Genomic DNA, 16,428 nt, shown 5'->3' with positions numbered 1-16,428 from the left:
TTATTGATCCCTTAGCATGTGTCAGGTACAAGGATAAGTGCTTAAAATACATTATCTCAGTGAAATATCATCACAACCCTTTGGCACAGGTATTCCTAGCCCCTTTAATGATTAGGGTTATGGAAACTTGGTGCCACTCTGAGAGGTGGCCACTGCTGCCATATCAAGCGTGGGCTCTTGGTGCATCCTCCTTCCTCCTCATCTTCCTTGAGTTTCAACCAACCAAGCTGACATCTTTCAACATTTGAAGTTCTTACACTTTCTGTTCTGGTGGTAATCATGTCCTGAAAGTCACTGGGGGTTGTCTGGTTTTCAATCACAAATTGACCAATGATAAGGCAAGTGTGACAGGGAGTAAGGTACAGGGGTGCTTCCAAGGAGTTACTATCTTGGTGAGGAGGTTTAATTCACTTCTGTGACCTGGGCTCTGTGAGCATTTTAACTTACCATCTTTCAACTATAGAACATTTGATTCTTTAGCAGAACAGACAACTGGTAGAACCAGGTCAAGAACCTATATCTTTGTTTGGCTAGTTTTATGTTCCCTTTACATATTATTTTGAATTTTTTAAACATTTTTATTAGCTACAATTAATTGATGCTGGGAATGTAATAGTCATAAGAATATACAATGTGAATTGATTTGCCTGTGCAAAGTTAGCATTTCTAAAGTAATAGTTTTAACCTTTGCTTTCCTGTTTGATTAATGTGGGATCGTCTTTGCTTGTCCCAATAGCCTTCATCAATCACAGTGAGTGAGCCCAGGGGCAGAAATGAGTCTGTGCCTTTTATTCTCATTAGGGAAAAGGGAACCTATGGAATGGTCACTGTGACTTTTGAGGTAAGTTTACTTTGGTATAATTTCAGTGAAAACAATTTAAAGTTTATACCAGATGATTATAATTTTCAAAATTAAGGTCCTTTGTAAAATAAACACAACACTGAAAAAAGGTAAATACTTTTGCTATTTATACATTTCATGGTTAATATAAATACTTTCCTTGTTGCATATATATATATATATATATATATATATAATATATATTAATGTTTACGTGAATAAAATGTATAAATAAAATATATATAATGTTTACATGAATAAAATGTATCACTTTAAATATGGAGTTATAAATCACAAACTAGAAGAATAATGTTATTTCTGTAAATTTCATAGAATCTTATATATATATGTATGTATAAATATGTGTATACATATACACATACACATATATATGTGTGTGTATGTGTGTGTGTGTATATATATATATATATATATATATATATATATATATATATAGTTATTGATGGACCTTTATTTAATTAATTTATTTATTTATGTATGGTGCTGAAAGTTGAACCCAGTGCCTCACACATACTAGGCAAGCGCTCTGCCACTAAGCCACAACCCCAGCCCTCATAGATTTTTTATGATGAACATTTTCAAGTACAGATTTTAAAAACAGCTGTGGATTACTGAGTTTTGTAGAAAATTATTTTGTATCTAGTTTCCCCCAATTTTTTCTCAAGACACTTAATGATGGTATTAATAGCAGATGCCTTGACCATGTAGGATCATGGGTGCTACAAGATGTGGCATGAATAAGATAGGCAGAGGATGAGATGCATTTCTTAAGTGCTAGCTATAACCATTGTTTATTGCTTAATGACCATCCTGTCACCACACTGCTCTTCTTCGAGGTTCACATTTAAATTTTCAGCTCATTTTTGTGTTTCATCATATATAAAATATGATCAAGTATGCTTTTTTCAAACCTTAGAGTACCAATTGCTACCTTAATTATTAATTGTAGATACAGAAGATACTTGGATTGATAGGTCACAAGTCTATTGCAACATAGAAAGTTTTTATTTATACTGAAGTGTGGCTACATTAGAAGGTAGTCATATTTTACATAAGAATGTAAAATAAGTAAGACAATGTGAAAAACATCATAAACAGCAACTAAATATATAGTAGTCTTGCAAGTTCTACATGGGAAACCTTAAGCAATTTTTCATGTTCTTAGGAATATGCATTTAGATAATAATTTCAAAAAAACTATTTCTAATAATAAATATGGGGAAATTAGAAAATAATTGGCCATAGAAAGGATATGAACTCTAAGTTATGGTATTTTCAGCTTATCTATGTATGTCTAAAGTTATTTGATTGGATCATAACCTTTTGTTTTGTTTAAATAATTACGGGTAATATTTATGGAACAATTTTATATTTCCATATGCTGTTCTAAGTACCTTACACAGATTATCACCGCATCTAAAAGCAGTCCTCCCCAGCACTCGGTCTCCCTCAGATCTTCATGTTCTTCTTTATAGTATTTTTCAGCATCTAACACACATCTATTTGTTCACCATTTGTTCTCTCCCATTATCTGTAAAGTCCACGTGCTTTGTCTACTATTGTATCCTTAGCCTCAAACAGATCAGGCACAGAGTACTCAATAAGTACTTTTTTAAATGAATGATTATTACATCTTCATATCCAGCCTATGAAATGGAAATTTTTATGTCCATTTTAAAGATGAGGAAAATGCTGCACAGGGTTATTAAATAATTTGTCCAAAGTCACACTGCCAGTGGTGGGACGTTTCCTTCCATTTCTTAAGGGAATTTATAATCGTGAATACCGTTCTGCCTGAGAAGAAATATTTATAGAGTTCTCCCACAATGTTTAATAGAGTGGTTAAAAAAAAAAGATCTTAGGAAACACATAATTTAATATACTATAGTGAAGGTGTGTAATTACATTGCAGACCCTGATTGGTCACCAGAAGGGCAGATACATAGGTTTGTGTAATTCTTGATAAGCATCTTTAAATTTCAGATTTTTGTTAACTGACATCACAATAATGCTTTCTCAATCTTATGAAATATTTTGTTTTTTGATGGCATTGTCTAATTCTTTGCAGGTAGAGGGTGGTCCAAATTCCCCTGAAGAAGATTTGAGTCCAGTTAGAGGAAACATCACCTTTCCCCCGGGGAGAGCAACAGTAATCTATAACTTGACAGTACTTGATGATGAGGTGGGACAATTTTAAACATTCAGAGGAGAGAAGGACTCTTGTCTGTGTAATAAGAGTGATAAGAGAGCCTATGCCAAGTGTTAATTTGTGTTCAGTATTTGAAATTATTTAAGAATACAATATAAGAATGTGTCTTTTGTAAAGTTTGTGTATTGTGTTTGTGTTAGCTTTTTCATTGCTATGACAAAATACCTAAGAGAAAAATCTCAAAAGAGAAAAGATTTCTTTTGGGTCATGGTTTCAGAGGTTTCAGTCACTGTTGACTGGCTCCATTGCTCACACCTGTGGTGAGGCAGAGCATCATGGTGGAAAGGGTATGGGAGGAACAAAGTTGCTTACCTTGTGGCAGCCAGAGAGCAGAGAGAGAAGTCAGGGGTGGGGTGGGGAAGGACTGGGGACAAGATACATTCCCCAACACATGCCCCCTGAGGCCTGACTCCCTTTACATAGGTTCTACCTTCTACAGTTTCTTCCACTCCAGATAGCCCATTGAGCTGTGACTCCAAGGGATTAATCCATTGATGAGGTCAGAGCCTTCACAGTCACTTTCCAAAAGCCTCATCTCTGAACCCTGCTGCACCGGGGCCCAAGATTTTACAGGTCTAACCCATAATAGCAGCCAATCATACTTAAGTATGAACTCTTTACCAATTGCCTTACTAACTTTTCCATTCCTATATGAAACAGGCTATTTACCTTTGGAAAATAGTTTAATAAATGGAGACTATTTGCTCCCTTCAGTTACAGACTTTTTAAAAATTTCTGATTGATTGTATTGAAACAGTGACTTTTTATACTTTGGTTTCTTTGCTGATGTTTTGACTATTGATGTTTTGCTACTATTAATGTTCCTTTTCCAGGTACCAGAAAATGATGAAATATTTTTTATTTACCTGACAAGTTTAGAAGGAGGAGCTGAGATTAACACATCTAGGAATTCAGTTGAGATTATCATCAAGAAAAATGATGCTCCCGTGAGATTCATTCAGAGTGTTTACTTGGTGCCTGAGGAAGACCACGTACTCATAATTCCAGTGGTTTGTGGAAAGGATAACAATGGAAATCTGATTGGATCTGATGAATATGAAGTTTCAATAAGATATACAATTAAAACTGGGAATTCAACAGCACATGCACAGCAAAATTTAGACTTCATTGATCTTCAGCCAAACACAACTATTGTTTTCCCACCTTTAATTCATGAATTCCACTTGAAATTCCAAATAGTTGATGACACCATACCAGAGATTGCTGAATCATTTCATATTATGTTGCTAAAGGACACCTTACAGGGAGATGCTGTGCTAGTAGGCCCTTCTATTGTTCAGGTTACCATTAAGCCAAATGACAAACCTTATGGAGTTCTCTCATTCAACAGCATCTTGTTTGAAAGGCCAGTTATAATTGATGAAGACACAGTGTCAAGGTATGATTTACTTTAAATTTATTGCTACAATTATATTAATATATTTTTATAAGATTTAATTTTTTGAGGTGTTGGATACAACATTGAATTGTTGGGTATGAGTCGTTTTCTCTGCATGGCTTCACTGTTTCCTTTGTATTTTGAATATGATTTAACTATGCAAATGAACTCATATTATGGTCATCTCCCAGGATACCTCCACATATCTACTCCTTCATTCCTTAGGTATACAGGGTTAATTATTGTTTGTGACGGACTCTGCTTTTACCACTACAGTATATAAGGGCCAACTTGATGTTGGGAGAACCTATCTAAGGGAAATTGTATGATGTGACAATATATTCCTTTTTAAAATTCTAGATTTGAAGAAATTACAGTGGTTAGGAATGGCGGGACCCACGGGAATGTTTCTGTGAACTGGGTGTTGACACGCAACAGCAGTGATCCCTCACCGGTGACAGCAGATATCAGACCAAGTTCTGGGGTTCTCCATTTTTCACAAGGGCAGATGTTGGCCTCAATTCCTTTTACCATTGTTAATGATGATCTCCCAGAAGAGGCTGAAGCTTTTCTACTTAAAATTCTGCCTCATACAGTACAAGGAGGTGCTGAAGTGAGCGAACCAGCAGAGGTAAAGCTCTTCTTATGCTTTACTTTTGCCAGTATTTCTGGGATGCAGAAGAGCCATGGAATTTGATTAGACAAATCAAATTTCTGTTTAGTTCAGTGTGACAGGAAGAACTACGGATATATGATTCCCTACCTGTTTATCAACATTGTCTCTTCTGCACATGAAAAATTCACTTTTTTTTTTCCAGTGCCAGAAAGGCCTTGGGTATGTTAGGCTAGTGCTCTACCATTCAACTATTCCTCTAACCCTAGAATTTTTAAAAATTTATAATTTAGGAAAGTTTTCAAATATGTTTTGGTTTACCTTTTACTCTCTGACATATAAGAATGAGTCATTTTAGACATTGTATATAAGTAAATATTAAAAATTAGAGTAGCCTAGGTCCTGGGGTTGTAGCTCAGTGGTTGAGCGCTTGCCTCACATGTGTGAGGCACTGGGTTTGATCCTCAGCCACCACATATAAATAAATAAATAAAGATATTGTGTCCATATGCAACCAAAATATAAATTAAAAAAATTAGAGTAACCTAGATTATTTAGATTTTGATCATCTCAGATGTGAGTTTTCTGTACTTTAATATTTTATTTCTTTATTTGCAGCTTTTGTTTTACATTCAGGATAGTGATGATGTTTATGGCTTAATAACATTTTTTCCTATGGAAAATCAGAAGATTGAAAGCAGTCCAGGTGAAAGACATTTATCCTTGAGTTTTACGAGATTTGGAGGAACTAAAGGAGATGTGAGGATGCTTTATTCTGCACGTTACATTCCTGCCGGAGTTACAGACCCCCTACAAGTGAAGGACGGCATCTTAAATACATCCAGGAAAAACAGCCTCATTTTTCCAGAACATAAAACTCAAGTTACTACACAGTTACCAATAAGAAATGATGCCTTCCTTCAAAATGGGGCCCACTTCATAGTACAGGTACTTTAATGATAAAAACAACCAATTTTGGTTAAACTGTGAGTGTACTTACCTTTGTGAGTGTAGTCAACAGTTATTTTGCTCTCAATTTATGGTTTAGATTTTACTTGTTATTTAAAGGTATTTAGGGAGACCCAGGAGAAATGGTGACTGTCCCTTAGGTATACAGGGTTAAATAAGACAAGGGCTCTACAAAAATGAATGTTAGGTAATGTTAAATGTATACCAGATATGAAACGCAAATTTTAGACTGTACTGGATGACATAATAGAATAATTTAACAGGGTGTTTTAACAGAGGGTAGAAGAGAGACATTAATAATTAACTTTTGAGTTGATATGGGAAAATGAAACATAAGAGTTGAGTTTTGGAATAAATATGTTTTCACAATGAATATTATAGGAGAGGCATTCCAGAGATTAAAAAAAAGCAATATAAGAAAAGTTGCTTTTAAATAACATGCATCTGATTTATTTATTATTTGTAAATAGAATCTCTGGACTTTTCATTACTTAATTAAAGGGAATAAGGGCACTGAAATATATCCTTCCATCTTTGCTCTCTTATTTATGACCTTCTATTAACCAAAACATTGTTTTTCCTCAAGTTTTAGCAGAGCTGCACTCACAAATGTTATGTTTTCCATGCATTTGATATTGGTTGGTTTTGAAAATTAGCAATAAAGTCTGCTTATCAAGTTTTGATTATGTAAATAAATTTAATACAGAATCAAGTAATATGAATGGATCAATAAAATTAAAATCTTATGTCATCATATTTTGTCACTTGAAATATATGTTAAATGAATTTATTATATTCCATTAATTTCTTTGAATCATGCTTCATTTAAATTTATTTCAAAGTTTTGCTTAGACTTTATTTTATAATTTATTATTGACTCTTCTGGGGTTTTTAATCATCCCCTTTCTATATAAGGGCCAACTTGATGTTGGGAGAGCCTATCTAATGTTTTAGAGATCTTCCAACTTTTTTATCATCCATGTTGAACCTTGAGTTTAGATATTCTAACTTCTTGCTTCTTTCATATACATCTCAGGAATTTTTTATTGAACTCCTGAATTTTCTTGATTTTCTTCCTTTTTCTTCATGGATTGTATTATAGTTTCGTGGTAATACATCTCTCCTCAAATACATCAGAAAGGGTATAGGCAAGGGAAAGTTTCTCAGTTGCTGAGCAACTGAAAATGTGAAATTTCTTTACATTGATAGTTTGGCTTAGTAGACATTTCTAGAATGAAATAATTTCCTCTTCAGCACTAGGAAGGTATTGTCTTTAACTTCCAGAGTTATTGATGTGAAGGGAAGAAAACGATTTGCCTTTTAGGTAAACTTGCTTGTAGTCTCTGAGGGCATACTGTGACTTACCCTAGGTGTCCTGAATTACACAGATGTGTCTTCCACCTTGCTCAGCACTAGGTTGGGCAGCCTCTTTCATTCTGAAGACTGTGTCCTTCGTAGCTGATTCTCCACTCAGGCGTTTTGTGTTCTGTGAATTTCATGAGAATTCTTGCCAAGAGGCTTCCTGGTTGGACTGGGGTGGGGATGTATGATTGGTCAGTCTGTAGGGGAGGCTTACTTGTGATGTGCCTACCCTAATGTTTACTAGTGGTGGGAGATCTTAATCTTCATCTTTATGATTATTTTGTGTCTCCTCCAAGTGGGAAAATTTTGGTATTATGCATTCTTTCATCTATGGGGAGAACCCACTCTCTGGAGGACCCTTAGATTTCTTTTGGATTGATGGGTAAATAGCACACAGCTTTTGTTATGGATATGGGGAGTCCCCCAAACACTTATTATAGGAATGTTCAGAGGTGAAATGATTAGATTATGAGAACTGTAACCTCATTAGTGGATAATCTATTTGATGGATTAATAATTTGAATGGACTCCTGAGTGGTAACTGCTGGCAATTGGGGTATGGCTGGAAGGAGTAGGTCACCATTTGGGATTACATCTTGCCTCTGGCTCCTCACTTTCTTTCCGCTTCCTAGATGCCATGTGCTGAATAGCTTTCCTCCACCATGCCCTTCTGCCTTGCTATTCTGCCTTACCTCCAGCCCAGTGCAATGAAGTTGACTATCCATGGACTGAGATCTCTGGAACCCTGAACCCAGAGGAGCAATCTTTTCCTTCTAAGTTATTCTTGTCAGTTATTTTGGTAACAGTGATGTAAAGCTTACTAAAACAGTTTTGTTCACAATTGTGTCCCTTTCTTCCTTGGCTTGTGGGATGCTCTTGTGATATGAGTGGTCAGCTGACAGGGATTTGGGTCTGTGAAGTGGAGCAGACCAGGCCTAGAACCAGATCTTGTTGAGCAAGAAGTTTAAACAACTATAATCTGCCACCAGGACACTTAGATGTGTATTTAGAAATTTAAGAGAAACAACTTTAAGTTTAGCACTATACAAAATACATGCCATAACTTGTTTGGTTTTTAAAGTTGATTCTGTTAAATTGGAATGCATACTAATTTCATGAGTTCACACTCAAGGTAGCTTGTCCAACATTTTTGAGAGTCTCTGGGGTATATCTTGAGAGTAGTTTCAAAGTTTAACAGTTATTGTCTCCTTTGTGATGTCAGAGCTCTTATTTGTCCTCTGTTCTGTATTCAGAAAATTCTCATTAGTATTCATCTAAGATTTTTGTCCATGGTATCTCAATGTTCAGTTCTCTTTTCTATTGGACTCTGATCTCACATAGGCTACAACTCATAGGAAAACAAATTATTAAACAAATGGAGTGACACAATATTTCACACTGTTGCTTTTGTTTTCATGGAGCCCTGGGTGTCCTGGTAATTCTAGAGGAGTTGCAATCATATGAAGTAATTGATGATGTAGAAATGTTGTTCTGGAGTAATAGAGAATATTTCTATTTCTATTCTAGTTTCTTTCTCATAATGCCTTGCAACCAGTTTGGATAGAAACTTCTACATCTATGCTAATGCCAGCAAGTTTTAGATAGTAAACTTAATCTTTGGAAAATATTTAATAGTTATTTCAAAGTAGCTGCAGAGTATTCCTATATTAACAAATCTTCATTAAGAACCTTCTCAGGGTCAAACATTATCCTAGTTATTTCACTGCAGCATTCTATATAAATATGACAAAATTTATTTTTTTATTTTTATTTTTTTAGGAAGAGCCATCCTTATTGACAGCTCAGCTTTCCCTCCAGGAAAATAAAATGAGTACTGAAATTTCCTAATTTAGACAGGAAGACCAGTTTTCATTCTTTGGTTAGAAATGAATTTCTCATTTTCACAATCCCGAGGAAGAAGAAGAAAAAAAGATAGACCTCAAATCAAAGGACATGGAAACTCCTTACCCCTCTTGCTGAGCCCAAGAGAAAGTTGGGAGCACTTTCCAAGACAGAGTAGAGATGATTGAGGAACCCCCATGGAGAGAAATGCAGTTGGCTCTTGAAACATTGAGGCAAACCAAAGCTAAGAGCCAGAGAAGAGAAGATCCACATGGTAGAGAGTCAAGAATCTTGTTTAGGATCCAGTCATATTGTCTGCATTGTAGTTTCCTGCTCTTGTTGTCCAAACCATGCCCTTAACTGTCCACTGGGGAATTAATAGAGATGCGTGTCTCCATTGTTAGGGTGAAACAGTACTGAAGGAAGGAGATAGAAAACAGATATCTGGTAAAGTTGACATGTGAGCACCATGTGGGAATCAGGACCAGTTAACAGTCCCCTAGTATTCTCAGATAGGTTTGGAGCTGGGACAAAATAAAAGCCCATCTCAGGATGACAAGTCAGGTAGTTGATAATTGGATACTAAAGGGCATGAATTTATACTACAGGTGTTGCCACTCATGATGTGAACTGAGAATCAGCAGTCTTATCAATACCTAGGAGCTTTTTGGAAAGATAGATTCTCTGACCTGCAGAACTAAAATCTGCATCTTAGCAAGGTTGCCAGGAGGTTTATGTACACTCTAAAGCCTTAAATACACTGCAGGAGACCACAGACAACAGTGTACTTGAGATCTGGGACAGAGAAAGGAATGAAAAGGAAATGTACATTTTGAGGGTGTTGGTGTTATTTCATTTAACCCACAGAACTAACATAAATTACCTTCTTTTTACAGAAGAAGAAGTTTAACCTGAGCAGTTTAGTTCTATTACCTAAGGTCTTGATGCAGTAAATGGCAGAGTAAGAATTTAGACTCTGGTATGTCTCCCTCCAGAGAATGCCTAGTTCCACTTCATGACTAAGTGGGTTAATCATTGTTGAGTTTTGGAAAGTTCAATGTAAAAGAGTCAGTAATGAGGGTTGAGATTGCTTTCTGTCAACTAGAATACACTCCTTTTGAATGAGATGGCTTTTGGAGTGTGTGTGTTATACAGTGTGCAGATGCTTAGGAAATTATATCTGCTATGCTTAGTGGCTGAACCCCAAGTCATTGCTGCAGACCTTTCCCCAGACAGAATTTATTTTTGAGGACACTTGAAAACTGAGAAAAAACTTGAAGAAGGATGTAAAATCTGATTTTTGATGATCTTGAATCAGAAAATTGTTTGCACCATTGATTCCAGACTCTCTTTTTATGTATCTCTCTATTCAGTCAAAAAACAAAGCCTTGCAGTGCAGACAGTTAATGGAACGCTTGTTTAGGGGGAAAAAGGCAACATTAGTCACTGACACAATTCCTTGAGGTTAGCACGGTTGTTGGCTCTGGAAAGCCAGTTGGAGTAAGAAGGTTGTGTAGTTTGCATCGCACACAAGCAACTCCAGGGTAGAAAGCATTAGACTGGGTGGAAAACTGAGGGAACTGAAGCAAGGAGAGTGAGACATGCACTCAGCCTCCTCTAATTACTCTCAGCCAAACACATTAGTCTGAGATGCAACTCTTGGCAGAAGTGGGGACACTATTGTGCTGTCCTAATACCAAACCATCTGAAAGCAAAGAACTTTTATGAATGAATAGAGCAATTTTTGATTTAGCAGATGCCTAGGGAACCCAGACCAAAAAAGGTTTATAGACTAGGAAATAAGCCATGCTGACGTACCATTTCAAAATTAGCATTTCCTTTTTTTTTTTTGATTTTTTAAAAAATAAATGACAGTGGAGCCCGACCCCACCGACTGTAGATCGTAGCCAACTTTTTCTTCTATCAGACGGCGCGTCTCTGATTTGATATCAAGCTCCTTGATCCATTTTGAATTAACTTTTGTGCATGGCGAGAGAAAGGGATTCAGTTTCATTTTGTTGCATATGGATTTCCAGTTTTCCCAGCACCATTTGTTGAAGATGCTATCCTTCCTCCATTGCATGCTTTTAGCCCCTTTATCAAATATAAGATAGTTGTAGTTTTGTGGATTGGTTTCTGTGTCCTCTATTCTGTACCATTGGTCCACCCGCCTGTTTTGGTACCAGTACCATGCTGTTTTTGTTACTATTGCTCTGTAATATAGTTTGAAGTCTGGTATCGCTATACCGCCTGATTCACATTTCCTGCTTAGCATTGTTTTTGCTATTCTGGGTCTTTTATTTTTCCATATGAATTTCATGATTGCTTTCTCTATTTCTACAAGAAATGCCGTTGGGATTTTGATTGGCATTGCATTAAACCTATAGAGAACTTTTGGTAATATCGCCATTTTGATGATGTTAGTTCTGCCTATCCATGAACAGGGTATATTTTTCCATCTTCTAAGATCTTCTTCTATTTCTCTCTTTAGGGTTCTGTAGTTTTCATTGTATAAGTCTTTCACCTCTTTTGTTAGGTTGATTCCTAAGTATTTTATTTTTTTTGAAGATATTGTGAATGGAGTGGTTGTCCTCATTTCCATTTCAGAGGATTTGTCGCTGATATACAGGAATGCCTTTGATTTATGCGTGTTGATTTTATATCCTGCCACTTTGCTGAATTCATTTATTAGCTCTAATAGTTTCTTTGTAGACCCTTTTGGGTCTGCTAGGTATAGAATCATGTCATCTGCAAATAGTGATAATTTAAGTTCTTCTTTTCCTATTTTGATGCCTTTAATTTCTTTCGTCTGTCTAATTGCTCTGGCCAGTGTTTCGAGAACTATGTTGAACAGAAGTGGTGAGAGAGGGCATCCCTGTCTTGTTCCAGATTTTAGAGGGAATGCCTTCAATTTTTCTCCATTCTAGGACACCCATAGCACAAAAGTTAATAACTAGAATCAACAAATGGGACTTACTCAAACTAAAAAGTTTTTTCTCAGCAAAAGATACAATAAGAGAGGTAAATAGAGAGCCTACATCCTGGGAACAAATCTTTACTCCTCACACTTCAGATAGAGCCCTAATATCCAGAGTATACAAAGAGCTCAAAAAATTAGACAATAAGAGAACAAACAACCCAATCAACAAATGGGCCAAGGACCTGAACAGACACTTCTCAGAGGAGGACATACAGTCAATCAACAAGTACATGAAAAAATGCTCACCATCTCTAGCAGTCAGAGAAATGCAAATCAAAACCACCCTAAGATACCATCTCACTCCAGTTAGATTGGCAGCCATTATGAAGTCAAACAACAACAAGTGCTGGCGAGGATGTGGGGAAAAGGGTACACTTGTACATTGCTGGTGGGACTGCAAATTGGTGCAGCCAATTTGGAAAGCAGTATGGAGATTTCTTGGAAAGCTGGGAATGGAGCCACCATTTGACCCAGCTATTCCCCTTCTCGGTCTATTCCCTAAAGACCTAAAAAGAGCATGCTACAGGGACACTGCTACATCGATGTTCATAGCAGCACAATTCACAATAGCTAGACTGTGGAACCAACCTAGATGCCCTTCAATGGATGAATGGATAAAAAAAATGTGGCATTTATACACAATGGAGTATTACTCTGCATTAAAAAATGACAAAATCATAGAATTTGCAGGGAAATGGATGGCATTAGAGCAGATTATGCTAAGTGAAGCTAGCCAATCCCTAAAAAACAAATGTCAAATGTCTTCTTTGATATAAGGAGAGTAACTAAGAACAGAGTAGGGTCGAAGAGCATGAGAAGAAGATTAACATTAAACAGGGATGAGAGGTGGGAGGGAAAGGGAGAGAGAAGGGAAAATGCATGGAAATGGAAGGAGACCCTCAGAGTTATACAAAAGTACATACAAGAGGAAGTGAGGGGAAGGGGAAAAATAATACAAGGGGGACAAACGAATGTCAGTAGAGGGGGCAGAGAGAGAAGAGGGGAGGGGAGGGGAGGGGAGGGGGGATAGTAGAGGATAGGAAAGACAGCAGAATACAACAGACACTAGTATGGCAATATGTAAATCAATGGATGTGTAACTGATGTGATTCTGCAATCTGTATATGGGGTAAAAATGGGAGCTCATAACCCACTTGAATCAAATTGTGAAATATGATATATCAAGAACTATGTAATGTTTTGAACAGCCAACAATAAAAAATTAAAAAAAAGAAATAAATGACAGTGGAATTCATTACAATTTTTATTATACTTAAACTGCACAATTTTTCATATCTCTGGTTGTATACAAAGTATATGTACTTTGAATAATAATGTCTATCACATTCCACCATCCTTGCCAATCCCCTGCCCCCTTCCTTTTCCCTCCACCCCTCTGCCGTATCAAGAATGTGGCATATATACACAATGCAATTTTACTTAGCAATAAAAGAGAATAAAATCATGGCATTTTCAGGTAAATGGATGGTGTTGGAGAAGATAATGCTAAGTGAAGTTAGCCAATCCCCCCAAAAACAAATGCCGAATGTTTTCTCTGATATAAGGAGGCTGACTCATGGTGGGGTAGGGAGGGGAAGTATGGGAGGAATGGATGAATTTTAACATTTCCTTTTGTTCAGTTCATTTAGTAAACTTCTGTTGTTATTTCTTTGTTCACCAACATCAAAGTGTATATATATATATATATATATATATATATACACACACACACACACATATACATATCTACATATACATACACACACACACACACATAAAATTTCTCCAGAAAGAATGTCAGTTGTGAGGTTTCAACTACATATTTACCTTTGCATTTATTTATTTTGCAAAGTAAAAGCAACATTCCAAGAATCATTTTATTTGGATTAGTCTGCCTAGTAACACTTGACAAAGTTGGTCAGTCTACCTTCTTTTTTCTTTTACTCAAATGAATACTTACCAAAAAAAAAAAATGGAATTTTTCATGTCTTTCTCTATATATGATTTTCAAAGCAAATGTGAGAGATTTTAAAAAAGACATTTGCTTTGCCCTTTAAAATTATTGATCAAAAAGTGTGAAAGTATGTTGGAAATCAGTACCACTCCTGTCCACTGTGGAAATCAACTTAAATCACAAATTTCTATTGGTGGTTACTTAGTGGCATTATTTCAACATTACAAAGCCTGACAAAGGACTCTACAGAGTGGGAGATATATGATGTTTTGTTAAACTTAAAATTGCATTTTAACTTAAAATCCATATGGCTTTTGTAGTCTGTAATGGTTCTATATTCCTGTGCCCCTCAAGTGAACACTGTGTGTATCGATAAGTTGTATTTTGAAAAAAAACATAATGTGTAAGGTGTTGAAGTTTGTTATCTATTAGTATTCCAACAGAGCTCAGTTTGGTGGAGGGATGAATTAAATAAAAATCTACTGTGCAAGTACTGTGGTTCTGGGTCTATGTCATGTATTGAGGAAAATGCTGGGAAGCATACAGACCCTCAGAGAGTTCTACAGGTGTGTTAGGAAGTAAAAAGCCTGGAGCACAGAAAATGATGACAATAAAGAAGCAGCATGTTTGTAATTAAGTTCTAAGCTTACTGAGGGCAACAGTAGAACTTCAGGAAGATGAAGCATGAAGAGGACTGGAGAATCTAGGAAGGGGAGGAAAATTCAGATGAATTTTAAGAGTGAGTGCTTCTTAAATATGTGAGATGAGGAAGGGAGGGCATTCTAGATGAGGAGAACATGGAGGAAAGTTACTCTCGTGACATCTTCATTAATTACAGGGACATTGTATTTTATACATGCATTATATTATTTACACATAAAGACACACACACATCAAGTTACAATTGGAGTTACAAATCATATTCTGATACTGGATTTGGTTTTCCAGAGAAGGGAAGTGGGTGACTGGAAGTGTGGGTCAGTGGAACAGAGGCAGGAGATGTGGACAGTTATCTGGCATTTGGCTTTAAAAGTCAAGGTAGTTGGATATGGATGATGATGAGGAAAAGCAGATGGGGTTGCTGGTGATGGTAGTGGTGAGGGACCATGGAACAGAGGTAGTGATTTCTATTTGGACATTCTATAAAGTTGTGTGCATGACTGTGATACCTAGCAGCAAGTGGTTATAATGATTTGGAGTTTGAGGGAAAGGTCCAAAGATTATTCATGAGATTGCATGAAATTATAAGATAAAGGGTTTAGGAAGAACCCTGTAAATATTAATAACAGGGGGATAGAAAAATCTCAAGCAGCCAGTGCAGGAGATTGATTGAAAAGGGATAGAAGGAAGAGAATGAAGTTCCCTGGTGTTTGGTGATCTTCACCCCTTTGTACTTTATTACCCACTACTATTAACGGTCTTTCTTAATTTTGAAAGTTTCTATCTTATATGCTCTTATTGTTTTTGTTTATTTTAGTTGGAGAGTGTGATGTTGATGAACATACAACCCCCAATCCCACCTATAAGTCCCAGATTTGGGGAAATCCGAAATATTTCTTTACTGGTTACTCCAGCCATTGCTAATGGAGAAATTGGCTTCATTAGTAATTTTCCAATCATTTTGCATGAACCAGAAGATTCTGCTGCTGAGGTGGTAAGTGGGCTCTTTCTTATTGGTGGGGGTCTAATGTGTTTGAGGTAATTTACAGAATATTTTTTTAAAATTATTGTTAGCATATTGAGTTAATAGATCTTGAAAATGAAATAGATCTTCATTCCTTTGATAGACAACTTGACATAAGTAACTGATAAGTTACATAAGTAACTGATATTGTGTGATTTTTCATCAACTGGAATTATTTGCTCCTGGTTAGACTAGTATATTTAGATTTGATTGCTTTCAGATAGAGCCATGATATTTGATGTAATCATAGCTGAGTGTAAATCTGCTTTTTAATGGCCAAGTTGCCCTTTTCCATCTCTGAGCATGCCACTTGCTCGCCTTGGGAAAGGCTGAAGTGGCAGCCTTGGGTCCTATGTTTGATACTGGAGATGATGATGGCAAAGTTGTGAAATCTGAAACTCAGGGATTTTTAATTCTATGTGTATATGTAAATTTTCACACACACACACACACACACACACACAAGCATATTCACATACAGAGCACCTGTTCACCATCCCTAGATGAATTTTTTCAAGCCTCCAGCAATCTCAGGGCAGCTCTGTCCTGTGCTG

At 36.4% G+C, this 16,428-nt stretch overlaps 1 protein-coding gene across 1 annotated transcript in view; it reads left to right on the top strand.

Annotated features, from left to right (window-relative positions):
• Positions 1–16,428, top strand: part of Adgrv1 (adhesion G protein-coupled receptor V1) — a 521,596-nt gene that overhangs the window by 5,374 nt on the left and 499,794 nt on the right. The window contains exons 4-9 of the mRNA XM_027927625.2: positions 737–841; positions 2,931–3,044; positions 3,905–4,470; positions 4,831–5,101; positions 5,702–6,031; positions 15,668–15,844. Coding sequence (XP_027783426.2) covers positions 737–841; positions 2,931–3,044; positions 3,905–4,470; positions 4,831–5,101; positions 5,702–6,031; positions 15,668–15,844 — 1,563 coding nt within the window. The remainder of the gene's footprint in view (positions 1–736; positions 842–2,930; positions 3,045–3,904; positions 4,471–4,830; positions 5,102–5,701; positions 6,032–15,667; positions 15,845–16,428) is intronic.

Source organism: Marmota flaviventris, chromosome 5 (assembly GCF_047511675.1).
Source record: "Marmota flaviventris isolate mMarFla1 chromosome 5, mMarFla1.hap1, whole genome shotgun sequence".
In the NCBI taxonomy this organism is placed as follows: domain Eukaryota; kingdom Metazoa; phylum Chordata; class Mammalia; order Rodentia; family Sciuridae; genus Marmota; species Marmota flaviventris.
Note: the sequence above shows the minus strand (reverse complement) of the source record. Positions and strands in the feature narration are given on the sequence as shown.